We start from the raw sequence: 22604 nt of genomic DNA on the forward strand, positions 1-22604 counted from the left end.
GCTGCTGAGCTTTTGTCAATACAGATATTTACAACTAAATACCGCCTCATGGGTGTATGCCTCTGCCAACCAATCAAGTTGCAGTTTACAACTGCAATTGACATGCTAATTTTTGCTAGCGAAAAACAGGCCTAAAACCATTAAAACATAACGTACACGCCTGAAAAACTGATCATCCGACTCATTGATGGGTCTTTTATTAAAACCAATTGCTGAACAAGAGTTTTTTCGTAGATCACAATGTTCAATTAACTTTAGTGAACTGAAAACACACTGAAATAGCAGCAGCTAGGTGTATGATTACACTATGTAAGCAATGTTGTTGCAGTGGTAGCGCCTTGTCAATCACAACATAGCCGCGCCGCGCCCTTAAGGCATACCCTTCTTTATTGTCCAATTTAAATGAAATGGGACCATAATTTACGAAATGAACATCATGCTGTATTGAAGAAGACTTAAAACTACCAATTTAGATCATAAACTCATTAGGAAACAGTTTACTTAGGTAATAAATCAAGAAGGTAATTTTTCTCATAGACTTCCATACAATCGAACTTCTTTTTGCAGCCAGTGGAGTCGCCCCCTGATGGCCATTACATAGAATGCAGGTTTTTGGCACTTCCACATTGGCTTCACTTTTCAGCCCCGGAGGTTGCTGCTTGGTCATGACCTGATAAACACTAAGACAAATTTAAAAACTGAAAGTAACAGCCTGCAGAAGCATGAACAAACAAGGCCATCTTGAAGTATTTGAATTCATATGAAAGGAATAATTATTTCAAACTAATAATGAATTTGAGGTTTTATTTGAAGGTATTACAAAATAATCTTCAAATTAGTGATTTTCTTTACAAAAGGGAAAGCTGATATCTTAAATAGCGTTACATAATGGTGACTACAGTAATATCAATATTACTTTGATTTTCTACAGTAACGTAATGGTTACTGTGATTTTCTAAAGTAGTGTGTTCACTACTGTGATTTCTACAGTATCATTATGATTACTGTGTTTTAGGCCTAATACACAATACTATTGTGTAAAAATATTCACAGTAATTAACTGTGCAGAAACACAGTAAATTACTGTGCATTTCACAGCCATTTTTTTTTTACAGTGTATGATTCTGGTGATTATTTCCAGTGAGAAACATGCTGTCTTCACTTAGAGACTATGCTTACATAGTACAGAGGACTGATAGAGAGTTTAGTCACATAAGTGAAGGGCAGGCGTTGGTTCTTCACTGATGGTTTCTTTTCTCTACTTTTCAGGCAGCAGCAGAGAGCAGTGTGTAAGTGTGGAGCAGCAGTGGAAAGGGACACACATCTACAGAGCTATTGAACTAGAGAGGTGGCTTGTCGGCAGAGTGGTCGGATAATCGGGCACAGCAATGAACTGGCAAGCTCTGTATCAAAAGAGACTTAATTCCTTCACCCTATATTTATTGGACTTATCTTTTATAATTTTTTTAATGATTTTTTACAAGGCCTTGGTTTTAGATTATGAGTTTTAATAACCTTACATTGTGCATACATATTAATTGAGTAATTTGTAAATAAATTATTCAACTCAAGTCTGTTTCCCTTGGGTAATTTCTACTGCTCACCCCTGTTAAAACGTACTTACAAGAGTCCGAGGCTCTGTCCTAGGTGGCGTTGTCATTCAACAAACCTCTTCCCAGGCCACGAAATTTGGTGTTGTCGGCAGGATAACAGGATTGTGAGCAGTGTTTTTACCCAATAGGACTCTTTTAAAATGAAAAATGATGATGCCCATCTACCCTGGTGCACCGTGTGTGCCAAAATTTCAAGGACATGATGGTGACTTAAAATATGGGGAATGGAAGGAGCAATTTCAAGGCCTCTTAGACACACAAAACTTGGCTGAACCACAAAAGGTTAGGATTTTAATGGGGGCTGACTAAGAGGCAAATCAGTGTTTTAGAGGAGGACTAACGAGATAGAGCTGCTAAGATTTTTGCTGCCCTCGATGACCTGTATGTAAAGAAATGACCTCATATGTCACCATGAACAACAATGTGTAGTTTAAGTCCCACTATTAAGCATTTTAAGCAGTATACAAACTGTATAAGGTGTACAGTATCTTGTCAGCAATTAATTAAAACTTCCCTTATGAAGACATATTTTATATTATTACAACTTATCTTCTTCTTAATGGCCACACTTGATATTTTTGTGTATATTGAGACAGTGATAAGGCAATTTTGTAGTTTTTACAAAACCACAAGAGTGTAAGAGACATTAGATTTATGATTTGTAAATATAAAATGCATCCATCTTTTAAAATTCACAGTCTTGCATTCAAAATGACTGAAAAATAAGTATGATATTTAAACCATGGTGAAATGAAGTACATTTACCCATAAGTACTGTACTTTAATACAGTTTTGAGGTACTTACTTGAGTATTTCCATGTGATGCTACTTTATACTTCCACTCCACTACATTTCAGAGGGAAATATTGTACTTTCTACTCCACTACATTTATTTGACAGCTTTAGTTACTTTTCGGATGAAGATTTGACACAATGGATAATATAACAAGCTTTTAAAATACAACACATTGTTTTGAAGTTTTTCTGTTTCTGTTCTGTTTCTCGGTTCTCAATAATAAATAATAGTAATTAATACATTAAGATAAATGCTGTATCACATTACAAAGATAAACAGGATAAACTCCAGCCTCAAAACAGACGTCCTGGCCCTTTAACGGTCACGTGGGGAGCGTCGTAACCTAGGAGACGTTTTGTTTACTTCCGGGTTGAAACCAGAGGGACAACAACACACCCGCGACACCGAGCAAAGCGGATTAACGTCCCGCAGAGATGGCAGGGGAGACTGAGGACGACATACCGGGTAAATAACGAATATTATCTCAACGTTTAACGCTTCAACGGGGTTATAACTTAACGTTTTCGATCTTTAACGGCAGTTAGCCGCCACACTAGTTCATGTTAGCTTCTATTTTAGCTCGCTGGCTAACGGAAAATACAACATTTATATTCACTTTCTCCGTGTTTACCTGTCAGTTAATCTGTTTGTTTCACCCTCATGACTAATCAAGTGTTTGGATTTTTCTATTTAATTTGCCCTCATCATTGTGCAATTTAAAAGTTCGTTTTTAAAAGAGTTGATTAAATATTAATACGTTTATTAGCCTGGTTCATATTACTGTCTTATAATGGTTTGGTTTTAATAACACAATGTACACATAACTATTATTCAGATCCTTTACTTCAGTAAAAAAAAAATACTTATAAGTAAAAGTCCTGCATGAAAAATCATACTGCAGTAAAAGTACATAAGTATTATGAGCTTGATGTAGTTAAAGTATTGCAGTAAAAGTACATAAGTATTATGAGCTTGATGTAGTTAAAGTATTGCAGTAAAAGTACATAAGTATTATGAGCTTGATGTAGTTAAAGTATTGCAGTAAAAGTACATAAGTATTATGAGCTTGATGTAGTTAAAGTATTGCAGTAAAAGTAGTGGTTTGGTCCCTCTGACTGATATATTATTATATATGACATCATTAGATTATTAATAGTGAAGCATCAGTGTTAGAGCAGCATGTTACTGTTGTAGCTGCTGGAGGTGGAGCTAGTTTACACTACTTTATATACAGTTAGCTAGTTTAGTCCAGTGGTTCCCAACCTAGGGGTCGGGCCCCTCCACAGGGTCAGCAGACAAATCTGAGGGGTCGTGAGATGATTAATGGGAGAGGAAAGAAGAAAAAACAAAGTTCTGATATACATATATGTATATATACCAAATATTTGGTATTTTCATTGGATCGTTGACCTAAATGATTAATGAATGAATTTTCTGTGTGTTGATGTTTTTCAGCAGTGATTATTTTTGTCATTTTCTCACAGAATCAGGAGCAGTTTTCACATTTGGAAAGAGCAAATTTGCCGACAACGTCCCGAGTAAATTTTGGCTTAAAAATGACGTCCCACTTAAAATAGCCTGTGGGGACGAACATACCGCCTTAATAACAGGTAAGAGTCTCCCCTCATGTGATGATCATGACACATTTTTCAGCACAATATACTGAATATACTTTATACAAAGTAAAGCTCTGATGCACCTGGGTCACAATTTACTTTGTTTTCCTGCTAAATTTTACCATAAAAATTACAAGCAGATGCAAAACGGTCACATGTGGTGATCTGTGATCAGTTTACTCTTGAGAGCTCAGAATAAAAAGACATATTTACATACGCTAACCCTCACGTGCTAATGTGTACAAGCAAATCCACTTGGATCACTGAGCAGGTCTCATATATTTCTGTCTGCACAATTGTGTCACAGTAGGATTTCTTTTTAATGGATCCAGTTAAATAATCCAAGGTTCCTTCTTTAGGTGGATCTTTACAAATGTTGTGCTTCAGTGTTTTACTGATCTTTGGTTATACATGACCAGAACTTAGTTATTTAGGTTACTTAGTTATTAGGGCCACATCCTGATTAATTAAACATGTCTAGTGATAAAGTGAACGGCTTGAAGTATTTTGGACTTGTGCAAAGAGGAAAACCATCATTAAACCTCAAACACGTCTCAGAATCAAGCTTGAAGTATCTAAAAGTTTTTAAATACTTGTGTTTTATCGCTGGTCTGAATCTTCTTAACAAGCTAAAAAGTCTTTTTACATTTAAAAATGTCTGTTTTGTATAAATCTTAACATATTGTAAGTGATGCTCAGCACTGAACTGACGTCACGTTCTCACTTTAAACCGAATCCTCCAACTGAAGAACCATAAAGTCTTTCAGGAGCTGCTTTCTTTGTCTTCACAGAAAATGGGAAACTCTTCATGTTTGGCAGCAACAACTGGGGCCAGCTCGGTCTGGGAACCAAAGTGACCGTGAACAAGCCCACTTGTGTCAAAGGTTGGTGTTTAAATAGCTTTCTGTTCTTTATTTGAGTCACAAAGAGAGAGTGTTGTGTGTTAAGTGCTGCCACTGACAGCTGACGTCCCTCCGAGGAGACGGGAAACTGTTGTTGGCTGGAATTGAACTCAATTAAGAAGAATGACACCTCCAGATCTGCAGATTAAATGTTAGATACACACTAAACAGCCAGTGGAAATTTCAAGGACTACAACTAACGATTATTTTCATTATCGATTAATCTGTCGTTTATTTTCTTGATTAATTGATTCATTTTTTGGTTTATAAAATGTCAGAAAACGGTGAAAAATGTTGATCAGTGTTTCCCAAAACCCAAGATGACGTCCACAACCCAAAGATATTCAGTTTACTGTCATAGAGGACTAAAGAAACCAGAAAATATTCACCTTTAAGAAGCTGGAATCAGAGAATTTGGACATTTTCTTCTTAAGAAATGACTCAAAACCGATTAATCAACTATCATAATAGCTTGCAGCTCTAGAAATTTCCAAATCCTCTCACATCTGAGCTCGTTGATAGAGATCATTGAAAGATAATCCTTAAAGACAAAACTACACACTATAGAGACACACAGACATCCAAATATGCACATTCACACACAAATAATGATTCTTATTACTATACAGGTCTATTTATCCAGGTTCAGGTCTTTTAGTTTTTGTGTTTGTTATTGATTTAAATATTTTCTAAATGTGTCTGGAAATCAAAATTCATATACAAATGTCAAATATACTATAATTCTAGGTGTTTCCCTTTAATATTATAAAAAACGAAATAATTTCAAAGCTCAAACCGGCGCTGTGAAGACGTTGGTAAAAAGTTTTTATAATACTTGAGTCATATACGAGAGAAACCCAAAATATAAAAATATAAAACTATAAGAAAAGCATCAGTCATCATATTATTTAAACATCTAGATACTTTCAGCTAACATGTGTATATAATATGCAAAATGTTAAATAAATTGTGCACTGAATCGCAGAAGAAAGATTGTAATCCCAATCATTGTTTGTGTTTTGTGTTGTTTTTTTATCCATTTTTATCTTCAGTTTTTGGGACGAACATTGCAAACCAGCTCTAGATATAAATGCTGTTAAATGTTGCATTGATTCATGCTGCAGTATATACATCCATATAGAAATAAACATTAAATAAAAGTTAATAAATGTATTTTATGTGAACGAGCAACTCAACTTTGTCTATAGTCCATGTTTTAAATAATGTGTTTATGTTTTTTTATCTTACTAAACAATCTATTCTCAGTATGAAAGAACAGTAGAAAGCAGTGTGTATGTCGTTGGAGGACATCCCGCTGAGAGAGAGCAGACGGGATTTAGTAATGATGGGATTATCCTAATTTTTATTGAACATGATGAAATCTGCCAGGAGAATATGTTATTATTAAAGTTAGTCCAACACTGCTGTGGAAGTGTTTCTGTGACTTTATCTCACTGAGGAAACCCTTTTATATGTTATTAGATACAGTATGAATGTGTCCTGTCGATGAGGAAAGCTGCAGATTTGTAATCCCAGTCTGGAGGGTCTATAATCTGCTCTAATCTAGAGAGAGGGACAAAGAGAAGGAGAGATAAACTGGGAGACAGTTTGCAAAAGTTGCTCATCAGGCTTTTGTTCTTCACTGATACATAAAATAAAATAAAATAATATGAAATTAAATGAAATTTCTACATGTATCCAGGACTCCCAGTAAACAGTTGATACTGGGTGGATTATACTGGAGAAATAAAGATAAATTAAACTTAAAATTGAATTGATTTGGAGATAACAGTCCTTAAAAATCAACTGCAGCTGTTGTTTGTTTTATTACATGAAAGCTGTGAGAAGAGCCTGAGTTAATGAATCTGACGTTATTCATGCGTTTATGGTTTTGTTAGAGTTGATGTGAATTTATGTATTTACATTTCTTTTGTATAATTTCAGCTCTGAAGTCTGAGAAAGTGCAGCTCGTGGCCTGTGGAAGAAACCACACTCTCATCTGTACAAGTCAGTATCTGATCCTAACGAGTCATTAAAGTTTAATTTTAAACACATCTGGACTGGAAATCTTGCTTTTTTTGTTGTTTTCTTTGTAGCTCAGGGGAAAGTGTTGGCCGCCGGCGGGAACAGCGAGGGTCAGCTGGGGCTCGGCCACTGCGAGGAGAGGACGGCCTTCCAGAGACTCGACTTCTTCGACTCATACGGACCAATCAAAATGCTCGCTGCTGGTTCGAACACCTCTGCTGCTCTCACAGGTGAGACTCAGACGCTGCGGTAGAAATGATTAATGTCAGTGTTTCTGGAAACAGAAAAAACACTTTTATACAAGCTTTTTTTGTGTAAATGTGCCACATATTAGCGGTGAACAGAATAAGGAAATAAATGTGCTGTAAAATGTCCTGAAGCGGTTGAAGTTTGGGTTTAAAGTTTGAAGTTAATCTGTATTGTTTTGTAACTGATGACTGTGGTAGAGAGCGGTAAGCTGTTCATGTGGGGCGACAACACGGAGGGTCAGATCGGTTTGGGGAAGGAGAGCCACGCCTCCTCGCCGCAGGAGGTCAGCGTAGGACGGCCCATCGCCTGGGTGTCCTGCGGATACTACCACTCCGCCTTAGTGACAGGTGAGCGGAGACGAGAGCCGCACCAACAGGCTTTATAAAATAAAAAGGTCCAGCAGGGGAACATCAAACATCTACAGGAAATCTGTCAAATTTCACTTCTCATTCATTCCAGTTATAAAAATCACACATCCTGACTGTATTTCTACAGTAAAATCATCTGAATTAAGTTTTTCATTTTTAAAGCATTGCAATGTTGACAAAAAAGTCAAAATTGGAGTATGTTTTAGTAGGTTAGACTTGGCTGAAAGTCCCAGAAATAATCCAGAATGTGAACCTTGAGATTTTTTCCAAAATGAACGTTGAAGCTGAACTTGTTTGATTTTGTTTCTGGTTTCTAAACTTTTGGCTCAAACAAATTAAAACTAAAATGTACCATAAATTGCGTCCAGAGTGACGAGTACATTTCACCATCACCCGTCACTGCTGCTTTAAAATCAGTGTTTTTTGTGGGAGTCTCTGTGAAACAGTTTGTTTCCTCCGTGTTCGTCAGCGGCTGGAGCTCTGTACACGTTCGGAGAGCTCGACAGCGGTAAACTGGGTCTGGGCACCGACCAGCTGGCCGGACACCGAGTCCCTCAGAAGGTGAAGAGCATCCCGGAGCCGGTGACCCAGGTGGCGTGTGGCGGCGGACACACGGTGGCGCTCACAGGTAACAGTAAAGTGAAATGATCTGTGTTAAAGGATCATTCTGGTGATTTTCTATATTTTTCTTCTTGTCAACAAATCTCATGTTTGGATCCAAACCAACGATGAACTGATCTACTCACAAGTATTGTGTGTGTATCAAAGCCTGATATATCTTATTCCTCCGTTGTTGTCCAGAAAACACGTCAGTGAGCCACACCGCTGCACTGGGTCACATGTTCCTCCATCATGAAGAGTTAGAAATGGCTCCAAAGACTAATAACAGCGTCATGTTTTCAGTCTCTGGAGAGTAGTTCTGTGTACGGCAGGTGCTACTGAGCATGTGCAGGAACTTGGCTTATTTATCAGACAGGATACACACGTAAATACTTGTTAGTAGATTAAATCATTGTTGGTTCGGCTCCAAACTTTGTTGACAAGAAGAAAAATGTAGAAAATCGCAGCTTTATCCTTTGAATTATCTTAAAACATTAAAAGCAATAACAATAAAACTAAGATGGAGACTTGATTTATGGACGTGATGAATCACAACAAAGCTTCTGCTTCCTGTGTGTCTTTCAGAGGACAACGTGTACACGTTCGGCCTCGGTCAGTTCGGACAGCTCGGTCACGGGACGTTCATCTTCGAGTCACGGCTGCCGCGTCCGGTCGAGCACTTCAAGAAGGGTCGGGTCTGTCTGGTGGCGTGTGGCGAGAACCACACGGCCGTCATCACAGGTAACTGACCGCTGATGGACAGCTGAAACATGATACTGATGGGAGCTTGAGAATTAAAATGTTACTGTACGTGTGTTCTCTTCAGATGGCGGTTTGCTCTACACGTTTGGAGACGGCAGACATGGGAAACTGGGGCTTGGAGAGGAAAACTTCACCAACCAGTTTAAACCAACGCTTTGCCCGCGCTTCCTCAAGTATAACGTTCAGGCAGTAGGTGTTTCTGCTTTTATTCATTTATATATTGTAAAGGAAAATAATACCGAGGTATGAGATTCAGATGATATTTTTAAAAAAAGTGGACGACATTTCAGGCTCCGTGCGGCGGCTGTCACATGGTGGTTCTGGCTCGGCCGAGAGACCAGAACTGCGGTGATGTCACCCTGGAGGAGGACGACGTGACGGAGGATTACCTGGAGAAGCCGTACGTGGAGCTGCTGGGGGACACGGCCGACTCGTCCACCCTGCAGAGGAGCCTCTCTGCCCGGGTTCGCAGGAGGGAGCGGGTGGGTACAGAGCATGGAGGCCGATAAAGCTGGTGCTGATACTGTACATTACTCATTTAATACTCACTTTCTTATACTGTTCTGGCAGATTACATTGAGTATAATGATTTAAAGAATAGAATATTTAAACATTTTCACATTTTTTTCCATAACTTTCAAGTATTTTTTAAAAGCTCAGAAGGAGACTAATTACTCAATCTCTTAAATCTGAATTTTCACATTCTTGCCTATTTGTTTTTTGGACATTTTGTGATGCCTTAATTAGAATTTAAACTGATGTTTTGGACGATATTTGGCTGCACAAAATGTGTTTTGTTTCTACTGTGTTTAGATGGTTCTTAGGGAAATGGTGGTCTCTGATTGTCTTTTAATTCACTTGTGCAATGTGTCATCAGTCTGATCTTCTCGACTGTCATGTTTTAATTATGACTTTAGATAAAATATTGAAATATTTACATTGTCAATAATGTTTAAAAAATTGAGTTTATTGTTTTGGAGGAGCTTCCAGTTTCAGACCGATACAAGCGAGTATTTGGACACACTTGTGCAGCGATTATTGGCTTAAATGAACGTGAAACTGATTTGCATCTTTAAAGGTGGCAAAGAAATACATTTCCAGAAAAAAATGCAACTTTTGAACTTTGAAAACTCAACTTTTGTCTTCTGTAAGCTCACACCACACGCTACAGCACCGTGTGACTTCTGACCAATCAAACGCTCTCCTAATCTTTCCCCACAGGAGCGATCTCCGGACCAGTTCGGCGCCATGTTCCGCACGCTGCCCGCCATGACGCCCGGCTACCTCCACCCGCCGCTGCCCGTCTCCAGCCAGACCATCCCGCCCAGACTGCCTCCACCTGAGCTGAGCCACAGAAAGGTGCTCAACGGCACTCACCAACATGGGAACGCAGGGTCAAACCACAAGGGTACCTACCTCACCTCCACCTCCTCATGTGTCCTCCAGGTTTAGGACAAAATTATACACATTCAAGTTAAAATATAGCGAAATCTAAAAGGAATTAAATCGTCTTTCTTTTATTTCCATTTTTGCAAATGGTTTATAGAGAGAAAGACAGAGCTTTCATTCAACCTCTTGGTTTCACGACTTCCTAATCAGAATATTTTCTAACACACCTGCAAGTATTCAGTTATCTCTATAAGAACTCTTTGATTTGAAGGAGCTGGGTAGACAGAAGGACATAAAGCCTCGCCAGTCGAATCAAAATCAAATCAATCAACAATTGCAGACTAATGCACACAAATGAAAATACATATATTAAGAGAAAAAGAGAGATGAAAGATTAAAATGTAATTGAAAATGCTAAAAGTGAAAAAAATATAATTTTATTTAAAGGACCAGTGAGTAGGATTTAGTGGCATCTAGTGGTGAGGTTGCAGATTGCAACCAAATGAACACCCCTCCCCTCCCCAAAGCATGTAGGAGAACCTACGGTGGCCATGAAACTCACGAAAAATACGAAAGGCACTCTCTAGAGCCAGTGTTTGGTTTGTCCCTTCTGGGCCACTATAGAAACATGGCGGTAGCGGCCTCCTCACTGCTCACTGTGTAGATATAAAGGGCTCGTTCTAAGGTAACGGAAACACAACGTGTATTTCCAGGAGATTATACACTAATTAAAACATACTTATGAATATTATATTCCATTTCTGCCAAGTCTGTTCTGCTAGATGCCACTAAATTCTACACACTGCACCTTTAATATTAATTAATTTAATGAATAATTAAATAGATAATAAAAGTATTTACAAAGCAAACAATTAAAAAGAAAAATCAAGTAATGTCTGAATGGCAGGATGTTTCCAGCAGATTGAAACTAAATGCCGTCTCCCCAAAAATGTTTGTTTCAACTTTGAAACAACTCAAGACTTGGTTGTCCATGTTCACACATTAAAAGCATGTAGAGCTTTAAAGACGAGTAAACAAATTTAAAAATCAACACGAAAAAAGGAACAATGGAGCAATGGTTCATTTTTCACACTGGAATCAGAAGTTTTCTTTACATTTGTTGTTTTTGTAAAAGAGCATGAAGTGCTGCTTAAAACCGGACTGGATCTGGCGTTGATTTGGCCTAACGTGCTGTTTTCTCCTTCATCAGAGCAGACAGGGGGCGAGACAGACAGCGTTGTGGAGAGCCTGACCGACACCGACAGCGTTAGAGGACTGGGGGAAACAACAGACTTCCTCAACATGGTGAGAGAGAAATAAATCCACCCTGAATGCCGTCTGCTCCGACACGTAGAAGTGGAAATGAAGCGCTCATTTCTCTTTTTATTCCCTCCTGATAGACGCATGTGATGAAGATGGACCCCAGTGATAAAACGCTCACACTGTCTCCAGTTCAGAAGGTAACTGAGTTTATTATCGACTCTAAGCTTCCCAGTCATTCTCCTTTCATCCTGTTTCTACTTTATTCCAATAATTTCACATTTTCAGAAAGCACACACTGTGAAGAGCATCAAGTCGCACAACTCTTCACCAAATGTTTACATCTATGATATCTTGCCTTTGTCAGGGTGGCGTCTGAAGTTGCTTCCAGTTTCCAGTTCACCAGTTTTTTAAATTCATGCATAGCTTTGTCTTCAAAAATTCAAAATTTTCTCAAATTGTCAGTAAAAAAATAGTAAATTTCTTACTCTCTAAACCTTTTTTTTTTTTTAAAATAAACCATAAAGCCATCAGTAATATCTTAGTCGACATCAACACATTCCTCCTTCAACTGAAATTCATTTTAAACTGAAAAATATGATCTACTACACGCAACACAAACAACCTCAAATCTACTTTTTCTTGTAACCCTCTCAGGCTTTAAGTACCCAGTTTAAAAAACTAAATCTAATGAATCTAAATATTTTTGTTGTCGATAAAGAAACCTTCTCACTCTCTATATATTTAAGGAAACAGACAACACCAAAAGGTTTGAGGAAGAGTTGTGCGACTTGATGGACTTTGCTCATTAATCCATCATAATTTTCTGATTTCTTTCTGTCTCTTGATTTTTCTGCATGTCTCTTTTCTTCTCTAATGCATGCCTGTTTTTCATCCTTTTCTTGCTCTCTCGTGCCCGGGATAGAGGAAGGGTAAGCATGGTAAGGCCTTAAAAACACAGAAAGAGAACCCAAAAAAGGAGAAAACGCTCTCAAAGCAGAGCAGTTTCTCTTCGACGTCTCCGTCCCGTAAGAGCGAGACCGTCTCTCCTCGCCGGGCGTTACCCACCGAGCTCCTGAAGAGCCACAGCGCTCGCTCTCTGGTCGCTCAGAGCCCACAGAGACAGAAGACAGCTGACCAGAACAAAGAGAATCTGATCATGGCTGTGGAGGAGCTGGAGGGGAGACGCAGTAAAAACAAACCTCCGAGCGTCGGCGACATTAGGAAGGCAGCGTCCAAGCAGCGGCTCAGGCCAGTCCAGGCGAAAAGCCAGCTGATAGAGGTCGGCAGGAAACTGGTGCCAGACTCTAAACAAAGTAAACACCCGGAAAGCAAAAAGACACGTTTAGGTTTTGGCTCTGAATCTGCTGAGGTGAAAGTAAAACAGTCTAAAAGCAAACCGACAGCCGTCAAAAGTGAACACGCAGGAGTGAGCTCGCCAGGTGGACGCAGTCAGTCAGTGAGCCCTCGACGGCAAAAATCTAAGGAGAGCACAGAAATATTAAAAGATCCTAAAAAATCAAAGAATGAGAAAAATAAAAAAGAGGCTCAGTCCAAGAAATCTGCTAAACAAACACCGGAAGGAGCTTCAACTCTCGGCCTGCTCGCCGGAGCTGCCTCTGTGGCCGCAGGATCAGCGTTAATCCGAGAGGTGGCGTCAAGAAGCCGCTTTAGCTCGCCGTCGCTCGCCGCATCTGAGAGCAGCCGCGGCGTCCGTAAAGACAGCGCGACGAAATCACAGAGCGAGGATTCTGGATCCGATGCTGCCGATTTTAGCAACAAATCCGCCGTCAGCATCAACATCATTCCTGCATCTGAGAGTCAAGAAGTCGGGACGAGTCAGGACGAGAAGAGTCAGGATGAAAGTGAAGACCAGACAGACTCTGCGACAGCCAAACGAGAAGAGGAAGAGGAGGAGGAGGAGCAGGGGCAGAAAACAAGTGCAGAAGGAAGCGATGGAGAGGAGGAGGTCAGCAAGAGTATTGAGAAAGACACAGAAGAAGAGGAGGAAGAAGATGAAGATGACAGCGACACTCTTCAGCCAGAAGATAAGTCAGACACTGATGTAGACGAGGAGGGAAGCAAGGGTGGCGAAGAAGATGAGAGCGCTGCTGAGGAGGAGGAAGAAGCAGAGGAGGAGGAAGAGGAGGAAAAGAGTGGGACGGCAGGAAGTGAAAGTGAAGATGAAGAGAAAGAGAGCAAAGGAGGGGATGTAGAAGAAGAGGAGGAGGAGGAAGGTGAGAAAGTCTCGAGTCATGAGTCAGAAAGCAAAGCAGGAGAGTCTGAAAACGAGGAGGAGGAGGAGGAGGAAGATGAATCTTTGAAGTCTTCGGAGGAGAGAGAAAAGAGTGACGTAGAGAGTTTGACAGAGGAAGAAGAAGAAGAGGCAGAGGAGGAGGAGGAGGAGGAGGAAGAGGAAGGTGAGGAGGACGAGGGTGAATTGGAAGAGGAATCTTCAAAGTCTTCAGAGGAGAGAGCAAAGAGTGATGAAGAGGAAGAAGCAGAGGAGGAAGAGGAGGAGGAGGAGAAAAAGGAGAGTAGTGCTGAGGAGGAAGAGGAGGCGAGTAGTGAGGAAGCAGAGAGTGAAAACGAGGAGGAAAGTGAGGAAGAGGATGAAGAAGGAGAGGAGGAGGAGGAGGCCGAAGAGGAGGAGGGGGAGGAGGAGGAGAGTGAAAAAGAAGAGCTGGCTGAGGAGGAGGAAGAAGAGGAGGCAGCAGAGGAGGAGGAAGAAGAGGAGGCAGCAGAGGAGGAGGAAGAAGAAGAGAACGAGGAAGAAATGGAAGAAGAAGAAGAGGAGGATCAAAAAAGTGAGGATGAGGCAGATGAAGAGGCAGAGGAGGAAGAGGTTGACAATGAAGATGAAGTGGAGGAGGAGGGGGAGGAAGAAGAGCAAGAAGAAGAGGAAGAAGAGAAAGAGGAGGAACAAGAGGAAGAAGAGGAGGAGGAGGAAGCAGAAGAAGAAGAGGAGGAGGAGGAAGAAGAGGAGGAGGAGGAAGAAGCAGAAGAAGAAGAGGAGGAGGAGGAGGAGGAGGAAGAGGTTGTCAAAAAGAAAAAGTCTGCAGAAGTAAAAAGACAAAGTGCTAAAACTGCGACTAGAAGTAAAAAGAGGTCAGGGGTCAAAGGTCAGGCAGCCGGAGAGTCAGAGGAGTTCTGGGACGATGTTTTACCTCAATACCTCAACCTGAAATAACATCAATCATTCAAATCTACTAATGATCATTTCCATTATTGATGAATCTTTCAATTAATCAGTTTATCATTTAGTCGCTCGTCACCAGTTCACCAATATTTTTTGTCGAACCAAATGTCCAAGATTTACAGTGATATAAAACTGCAGATAACCCTCTGGTTTTTATTTGATAAACGACCTTTTACATCAGCCGACTAATTGATTGATTAATCATTAACTGTTTCGGCACTAAAAGAAAAGTAAATCCGTGTATTTTTTCTGTAAAATAGTCTTTTGTCATCAGCAAAGAAAATCTTTTGAAATAGAAGGATGGACATAAACTGGAGAACTAATTGCTAATTAAAAATGAAAAAGTGAGAAGAGCGTTGGGAAAACATTTGGGTCGGGTCTTACCAGAAACACATATTTTAAAGTCAAAGAATTTTAGAACTGTTACGGTTTTATGGAAAAATGTTTGTTTAATCATATTTTCAGATCAGGGAAAGTTTTATCTCAAAAACTGTTGTTTTTTTTTACCAAATTTTCAGGTCAGATGTTACAAAAAGTTTCTTTTTTTACCTGAATTTCTGAGTTTTATCCAAATTGTCATGTGTTTACTTGGATTTTGTGCTTCTGAAAGCTACAAGAATCTGTTTACAAGTCTTTTAGGAGGCAGCAATTCCAAAACAAAGAACCACATCCCTTCAGTGCTTTCAGCCACTTATCAACAGTGCCTTTCACCTCATACTTCTTTAATTTTAATAACATTGTCTAATTTATTTCACATTTCATTAATGCATTTCTATTTTTATTTGTTGTTTTAGGAATGTTTTATTCAGAACTGCTTTTTCCACCCGTTGCTCATGTAGTTGCTGTAAAGTGAAATCTACTTGTTTCTTCTTTCTACTTTCTTTATCCACGTTTGCTTTATTAATTTCTGTGTTTTCTAATAAATGTGTTGTTTGTTTTATATTGTGTTTGTGTCTTGTTCCACAAATAAGTTTAAGAAACTCAACAAACTCTTTAAATTGAAATCCTAAAAGAAAATGTGCTGGTTGCTGGTTTTATATATATGTTGATATATATTATATGAAAGTAGAAAATATTATTTTGAAGAAAACCTTACTTTATTGTCTCCTCCCTACGTTAAGCTAAAAAAGCTGAAAAAAAAGGATTTTTGTAAATATTTGGATATTTTTGTCTCTTAGTTGTTTCCAATCTTTTCTACTTTGCTGTTTTTTTTTATTCAAATGTCTGTTAAGCTACTGTCAATGAACCTCAACTCTACATACACAGATACTTCACATTAAAAGCCTTCCAGCAGCTCAAATGGCACAAATGTTTCACAATTTTAATGTGAAACATCTGTGCAGGAAGTGTTGAGTTTCATTGACGGTAACAAAACAGCGATTGAAAAAACAACAAAGTAGAAGAGTTTGGAAATAATTTTGGAACATAATGAAGACATGATTTATTTTATATAATAACAGAGGATAAGACAATTAGTAAATGAAAATAATGTTTCTGTTATAAAAAGAAAGCAAGTACAGCAGACTGTATTGAATTTTTGAAGTAATTCAACACTCCCTGTATGTGGCCTTTATCAGCAACCAGCCTTTATTTGTTAGTGCAGGGTATTATTTGAATACTGTTTATTTTATTTGAGAATATATGTTGAAGAATGTCTTTATAAGTCCTCAAATCCAGTCCAGGAAACTGGATAAACACTTTTATGTGAAAAATAACTCGCCATACCGCAACACTTTCCATCCGATTACACTCTTTTCCTCTGTCTAAGTGTTTGATTGGCCGGTTTCAGGAGCAGGTGGGGCTTGTTTTCTTTTTCCAGTCACGTCATTGTCTTTGTGATTATAATCCTTCCTCCTGTAATCCTCCTATAATCATTCCCTGCTCTAGTCTGCACTGCTTGTCTGTTTACTGTCTTCATTCAGCACTTAAGATATTGTGAAACTGTTATAGAAAGCCTCCAATTTCTGCTCTTTAGTTAAAAAAATGTCCCAATTTTATAGCGTTGTATTTTAGTATTTTATTTCCTGCCACACTTTCCTGCTTTCCTCTTGTTCTAAATCCCATCCCTCTGTCCGTTTATATATCAAGTTCAAAATTATACTTCTTGTAGTTTTAAAAATATATTTATTTTAAAAGAAGATGAAAATTTGCCAAAAACAAAACATCTATTAAACTTTTTGGTGGATATTTTATGTCTTTAATTCACTTTTATCTGTCAGGATTTGACAAAACCATTTGCTCAGACGTGGAGTAAAGGTAAGGAAGAAGAAGACGAAGAAGAAGACGAAGATGAGGAGGAGGAGGAGGATAATGTTGATGATGAAGATGTGGAAGATGAGGAAGAGGAGAATGATACTTCGGCGGAGACGGAGGGACCGTCCTCGCAGAGTTTGGAGGAGTCGACAGAGAAACCAGCAGAGGAGACTCTGAGTCTTGTAAATAAGTATTTAAATCATTAAAAATCTAGTAGTGAACATTTTTTTTGACATTTTTTTAATTTCAAGTGATTTTTCCAGAAACCTGAAGAGCTGAAAGAAGAATCTGTACCTGATGGAGAGCAAAGAGGTAAACATTTGTTCTCTCTCAGCAAAAAAAACTACATAGTTTTCCTCCGATTCTGCATCCACAAAACACACAGATTTGCTTTTTAACAGCAGCAGAAATCACAGAGGAGCCGGACACCACCGCTGAAGAAAAGACAAACGATGGCTCCAAACCAGCCAATGGGACAACAGACAGCAACTCAAAGAGCCAATCAGGTTCCAACAAAAAGGTAGAAAAACATTCCTGCAGATAATCAACATCAACTTGAGTGAAAACAGCAGCTGTTTTTTTTTCTCTACAGAAATTTCAAAGTATGAATGATAAAGAAAAAAATAAGATAAGACACTTTATTAATCCCCAGGAGAGAAATAATATACAAATAACTAATAAATCAAAGTTAAAAAGCCACTGTATAAACATAATTAATGTTTTGTATATACAAAACCAAAAGTGTGCCATTAATTTCTGAATAATATAATAGATTTTTTGGAAATAATATGAATATTACAAGAAAAAATAACTATAGTATTCATATATAATATACATATATTTTTATGTTACATACTTTTTAGTCTGATCTGCCTAAATGCTTCTGCAATATATCCACTAATAAAAATCATCTTTATACTATAACAAGGTTACAAAGTGCAAACAAGCATACTCAGAGTAATATAAACATTAAAAAAATAAGAATATATACACAGAAGTTTTCCCGAGTTTTTATTTTCTTTAAACTGTCTTGTATTTCTGTTTTTATTTATTTATTATTATATTTTCTTTTATCTTACATTGCTGTAATTGGTTTAATCTGTTTCATCATAAAATTATAAATTATTTTATAATTTGTCGATCTTAATTTGCTGGCTTTGTAATTTGAGTTTTTAAAAAGTGCTCTTTAAATAAAAATATTATATAATATATTATTATACACAACACCAAAAATGAATTGAGTAAAAATATAGATACAGAAAAAAATCAAAAAAGCAATTTTATAAATAAAAGTAGGTTTAAAAGAGTATTTAAGAATCTGAGAATCTAGACCTGCAACGATTAGTCCAATAATCAACGATCGATGATTAGTAGATCAACAGAAAACTAACGGCATCTATTATGGTCATCAATTAATCTTATAAGGAGATTTTTTTTAAAGCAAAAATGTCAAACATTCCCAGATCAAGCAAGTCATTTGCGAGGATTTGCTGCTTTTCTTAAGTCTGATGTGTGAAACCAGGGAATTTCAAGACGTCTTTTTGGATTTTTAGGAAATTGTGATGAATTCACTGTTTTATAGAGGAAACAATTAACCAAATAATCAAAAAATAATTGTTGGCTGCAGCTCTATAAAACAGTATGTGGAACATTGGACACTTTGGTGTTAAGACGGCTAAAATGTTATGACTACATTTGTTCTGTTGCCGTCATGGAAACTACACAGGAAATTGACTGTATTTTATGGGTCTGTAATTTCCCAACAATTTCCCACGTAATCCTGTACTATTAAAAGGAAAAAGTTCTGAGAGTTATTTGTCTTCAAACACAGATCTCTCCTTTGTCGTCCTCTCAGCTCTCTCTCTTCAGACGGCTGTCCTTCTCCAGGTCAAAGCAGACCAGCGACAGGGAACAAGCCCCGGCGGAGGGCACCGGCGGCGGGGACGCAGCCGTCCAGGGAGAGCCTCCGCCCCCAGCTGCTGCCGGGAGCAGCGACCGGGGAAAAGCACAGCAAAGGCCTCGCTCTGAAGCCTGCGCCGTCCTGTGATTCCCAAGAACTAAACTCTCAGGTGGCGTCGGTTATCTCGGAAAGTGAGACCAAAGTGTGAAAAGGTTCATTCACAGCAGTTACAGTAAACTCCAATAGAGACCCAGAAGGACAGTTCAGCACTGCTTGTCTGTTTACTTTCTTTATTCAGCACTGAAGATAATGTGACACGTGCACAGAGAGCACCCATTTTCTGCTGTTTAGTTAAAAAAAACACGCCGATAAAGGTGGGAAAATTACCGCAATGTTTTTCTTATCCACAGGTCATTTTGAAAAGTACCAAGCCGTCCTATTTTTATAGTGTTGTTGCAGGATTTTAGTAATTTTCTTGACTTTTCCTGTCATACTGTTTGGGTCTTTTCCAGTCATAATTCCTGCTTTCCTGTTTTTCCCAGAGTGACAGGAAACACAAATGTGTCAGAACTGGCTGGACTACCAACCCAGCAAAGTGGCCCCAGAACCCCAAAAAGCTCCAGGTTTACTGTGTTTAAACTGATATGTGCTAATTTATTGAAAATTTGGAAGTGTGCTCTACTAAAACACATTATCAGCTGACATGTAAAGGTACCCTGTGGAGCTTTTGACCACTCGTAAGTCTATGGAACAATGTTGTTTTACAACTGCGTACCTGGGTTGTTCTTTTAAACCTGACCTTTAGGCCTTGTCCCTGTGCCGAAAAAAAAATCTGGCTTTAAAACCTTCACTAATTCAGTTTAAAGTTATATGTAGCATATTCCTAAATGATCATGCTAATATGCAGCAAATCAGGGGCTATCATCAGAATATCTATAGAAACGTCCGTTTCTAAATCAGTAAATACACTATTTCTTTCAACATGCTATTTTAGTGTATTTTAGCTCTGTCGAGGAGAAACTGTGAGTGTTTCAGGGACAGAAAGTCACTGTTTATAATAATGATTTCATATCAAACGCTCATGATTTCTACATTTATTTAAATTGCTTTTGCTACAAATGTCTATCTAACATCTATCAACGATACTGTTGACCCATTATGTGAAAATGTTAAGTGAGACTTACTAAAAACTTCCTATCTGTACTCTAAAAAGCTTCATTATTATTATAAGATAAGCCAGGGTTTATCTTATAATTAAAAAAAAAAAAAGTATAATCAAGTCACCACATCGTAACTTTATGCCCAATTTTTCCACATTATGAACTGCTGATTTTTATAAAGCGCCCTCCACCCCCTGTACTTCCTACATCCATTAAATAAAGTTATAGATCAACAGTGGATAATGGAGTATGTTGCAGGAGGGGTTTGATGAGTTTAGGTCTGCAGCTAATGATTAAAGAATAATTAATTAATTAAGCTGATGTTCAATAACCCTAAAGATATTTAATTTACTATTATTGACATCTAAAAAAAATCAGCAAAACTATAAATTTTCTGCATTTTTTTGTGTAAAAAAAACAAAAACAAACTACTAATATGTTATCAAAATTGTTGCAGATGAATTTTCAGTCAATCAGCTAATGTATTGATCAAGTTTCTGTGGATGTTTTGATGCTTTTTTTAAAAATCATGTCTCCATTTGAATCCACTGTAACTGCTGTGAAATGTGTATTTTTTTTATTCTCTAATGATTTTAAGTGGACTATTCCTTTAAAAAGTGATACACAAAGAAAGAAAGCTGGACTGACAATATTAGATTTTTATTTCTTTTACTGACTATATTTGGAGCCACCAGCATGCTACTTTAACCACTATCTCTTCACAAGTGACCTACAGCTGAGCCTCCTCCTCCACCAGTATGACCAGTATCACCATGTTGCTGGGAGGGTTTTGACTTTTTTATTATTATTATTTGTTTTATTGTGTGGCACATGTTTTCTACTCATCAGCTGAGCCTCAAAGAGTGTGTGTGTGTGTGTGTGTGTGTGTGTGTGTGTGAGTTTTAAACTGTGAGGATGTAAATATTACTATTTATTGTGACATGGTCCTTGAGCACATTTGCACTTTTAATGTGATCTGTATGCATTTCAAGGAGATGCATCTGTTTTATATACTGACATGATAATCTCATTTATCTCATGTTTATGTTTTTTTATGATTTGGGATTTTTTTTGTGATATCAGTAAAGCATTTTGATATAAAGCTGAGTGTGATTCTTCCTTTTTATTTTATTTTATTTCAGGGGTTACACATCACAGCTTCACGGCTGTTTTACTCAATTTTTTTAAGTACTCAACTCTTGTTTGATTTCAGGGTAACTGCAGGTTTGGAAAAGTCTTAAAAAGCATTGAATTCAGGCCTTAGAAGGTATTAAAGAGTCTTAAATTTTATGTACAAAAGTCTTATATTGATCGCTGGCTGTTGAGAGACTTTACTAGAGCTGCAACGATTAACCAATTAGGCAATCAACAAAAAATTAATCTCCAAGTATTTTGATAATCGACTAAGTGTTTTGAAGCATTTTCAAGTAAATAATATTGAAATTTTCTTGTTCTAGCTTCTTAAATGTGAATATTTTCTGGTTTCTTTTGTCCTCTATGACAGTAAACTGAATGTCTTTGGGTTTTGGACAAAACATTTCCAGTTGCATCTTTGACTTTGAGAAACACATTTTTCACCATTTTGGTGGAAGTAGTTTGAACTACTTTATATACAGTTAGCTAGTTTAGTCCAGTGGTTCCTAACCTAGGGGTCGGGCCCCTCCAAAGGGTCAGCAGATAAATCTGAGGGGTCGTGAGATGATTAGGCTAATGGGAGAGGAAAGTTTTTGGACTTTTTCTCTAATCTTTGATTTTTGCTGAAATATTGGATCATTTGAACATTTATTGAAATGAAAGCATGTGAGAAGTTTAGAGGGAAAAATCACTATTTGGTGGAGCTGTTAACAACTCATAGACATGTGAAATGTGACCCCGACTACACACTGCTTTTTGTAAGACGTCAAAAGCCAAAAAGGTTGGAAACCACTGGTTTCATCTTTAACAATGTGTTGTATTTTAAAAGCTTGTTATATTATCCATTGTGTCAAATCTTCATCTGAAAAGTAACTAAAGCTGTCAAATAAATGTAGTGGAGTAGAAAGTACAATATTTCCCTCTGAAATGTAGAAAGTAGCATCACATGGAAATACTCAAGTAAAGTACAAGTACCTTACAATTATACTTAAGTAAAGTACTTAAATAAGTAAAGAAAGTAATTACTTTCCTCCACTGCCGCCAGTAATCCAGATGAAGAACTGATACATTCAAAATGGCCGCTGTGAAAAAAAGATGAATTCCGTTAAAATTTGGTTCTAAATGAAACTTGAGATGGCGGCAGTGAAGGACGACACAACAAAAACCACGTTTCAAGAGTCAGAGGTGAGTGTAGTTAAAAAACATTGGTATTTTTCACCTATTTTAAGGTTTATTAATCGACTAAAGTGAAGTGAAGTTAAAAGTAAGATATGTTTTCCTACCAGCGGGTGTCAGCAGTCAGCTAACCGCCCTTCTTGCCCGGGTTTCGGTCGCTCTCTTCGGTCGTCGTTGACTGTGTTTGACGGCTGGCAGGAAA

The 22604-nt window shown here is 38.0% G+C and overlaps 1 protein-coding gene and 1 long non-coding RNA gene across 2 annotated transcripts; one reads left to right on the forward strand and one right to left on the reverse strand.

Moving 5' to 3' along the window:
* Nucleotides 1-2275: 2275 nt before the first annotated feature.
* rpgrb (retinitis pigmentosa GTPase regulator b) lies at nucleotides 2276-15719 on the forward strand. Its single transcript, XM_067582657.1, has 14 exons — nucleotides 2276-2874; nucleotides 3894-4019; nucleotides 4817-4909; nucleotides 6872-6934; nucleotides 7024-7182; nucleotides 7399-7548; nucleotides 8039-8197; nucleotides 8755-8910; nucleotides 8996-9120; nucleotides 9222-9413; nucleotides 10153-10339; nucleotides 11531-11625; nucleotides 11721-11780; nucleotides 12506-15719. Exons 1-14 carry the CDS (start codon nucleotides 2844-2846, stop codon nucleotides 14768-14770), a joined length of 3861 nt encoding a protein of 1286 aa, XP_067438758.1. The 5' UTR covers nucleotides 2276-2843; the 3' UTR covers nucleotides 14771-15719.
* On the reverse strand, nucleotides 7115-22601 carry LOC137176777 (uncharacterized). Its single transcript, XR_010925862.1, has 3 exons — nucleotides 22510-22601; nucleotides 22253-22308; nucleotides 7115-7196 (listed from the first exon to the last, which is right to left on the reverse strand). It is a non-coding gene; the product is annotated as an uncharacterized lncRNA (long non-coding RNA).
* Between the last annotated feature and the right edge of the window lie 3 nt (nucleotides 22602-22604).

The sequence above is a fragment of the Thunnus thynnus genome, chromosome 24 (genome assembly GCF_963924715.1).
Source record: "Thunnus thynnus chromosome 24, fThuThy2.1, whole genome shotgun sequence".
In the NCBI taxonomy this organism is placed as follows: Eukaryota; Metazoa; Chordata; class Actinopteri; order Scombriformes; family Scombridae; genus Thunnus; species Thunnus thynnus.

Coding starts and splice junctions, on each gene's coding strand:
- rpgrb (XM_067582657.1), top strand. CDS start 2,844: ATGGCAGGGGAGACTGAGGACGACATACCGG. Junction 10,340..11,530: donor CGCAGGGTCAAACCACAAGG/GTACCTACCTCA, acceptor CTCCTTCATCAG/AGCAGACAGGGGGCGAGACA. Junction 11,626..11,720: donor CAACAGACTTCCTCAACATG/GTGAGAGAGAAA, acceptor CCCTCCTGATAG/ACGCATGTGATGAAGATGGA.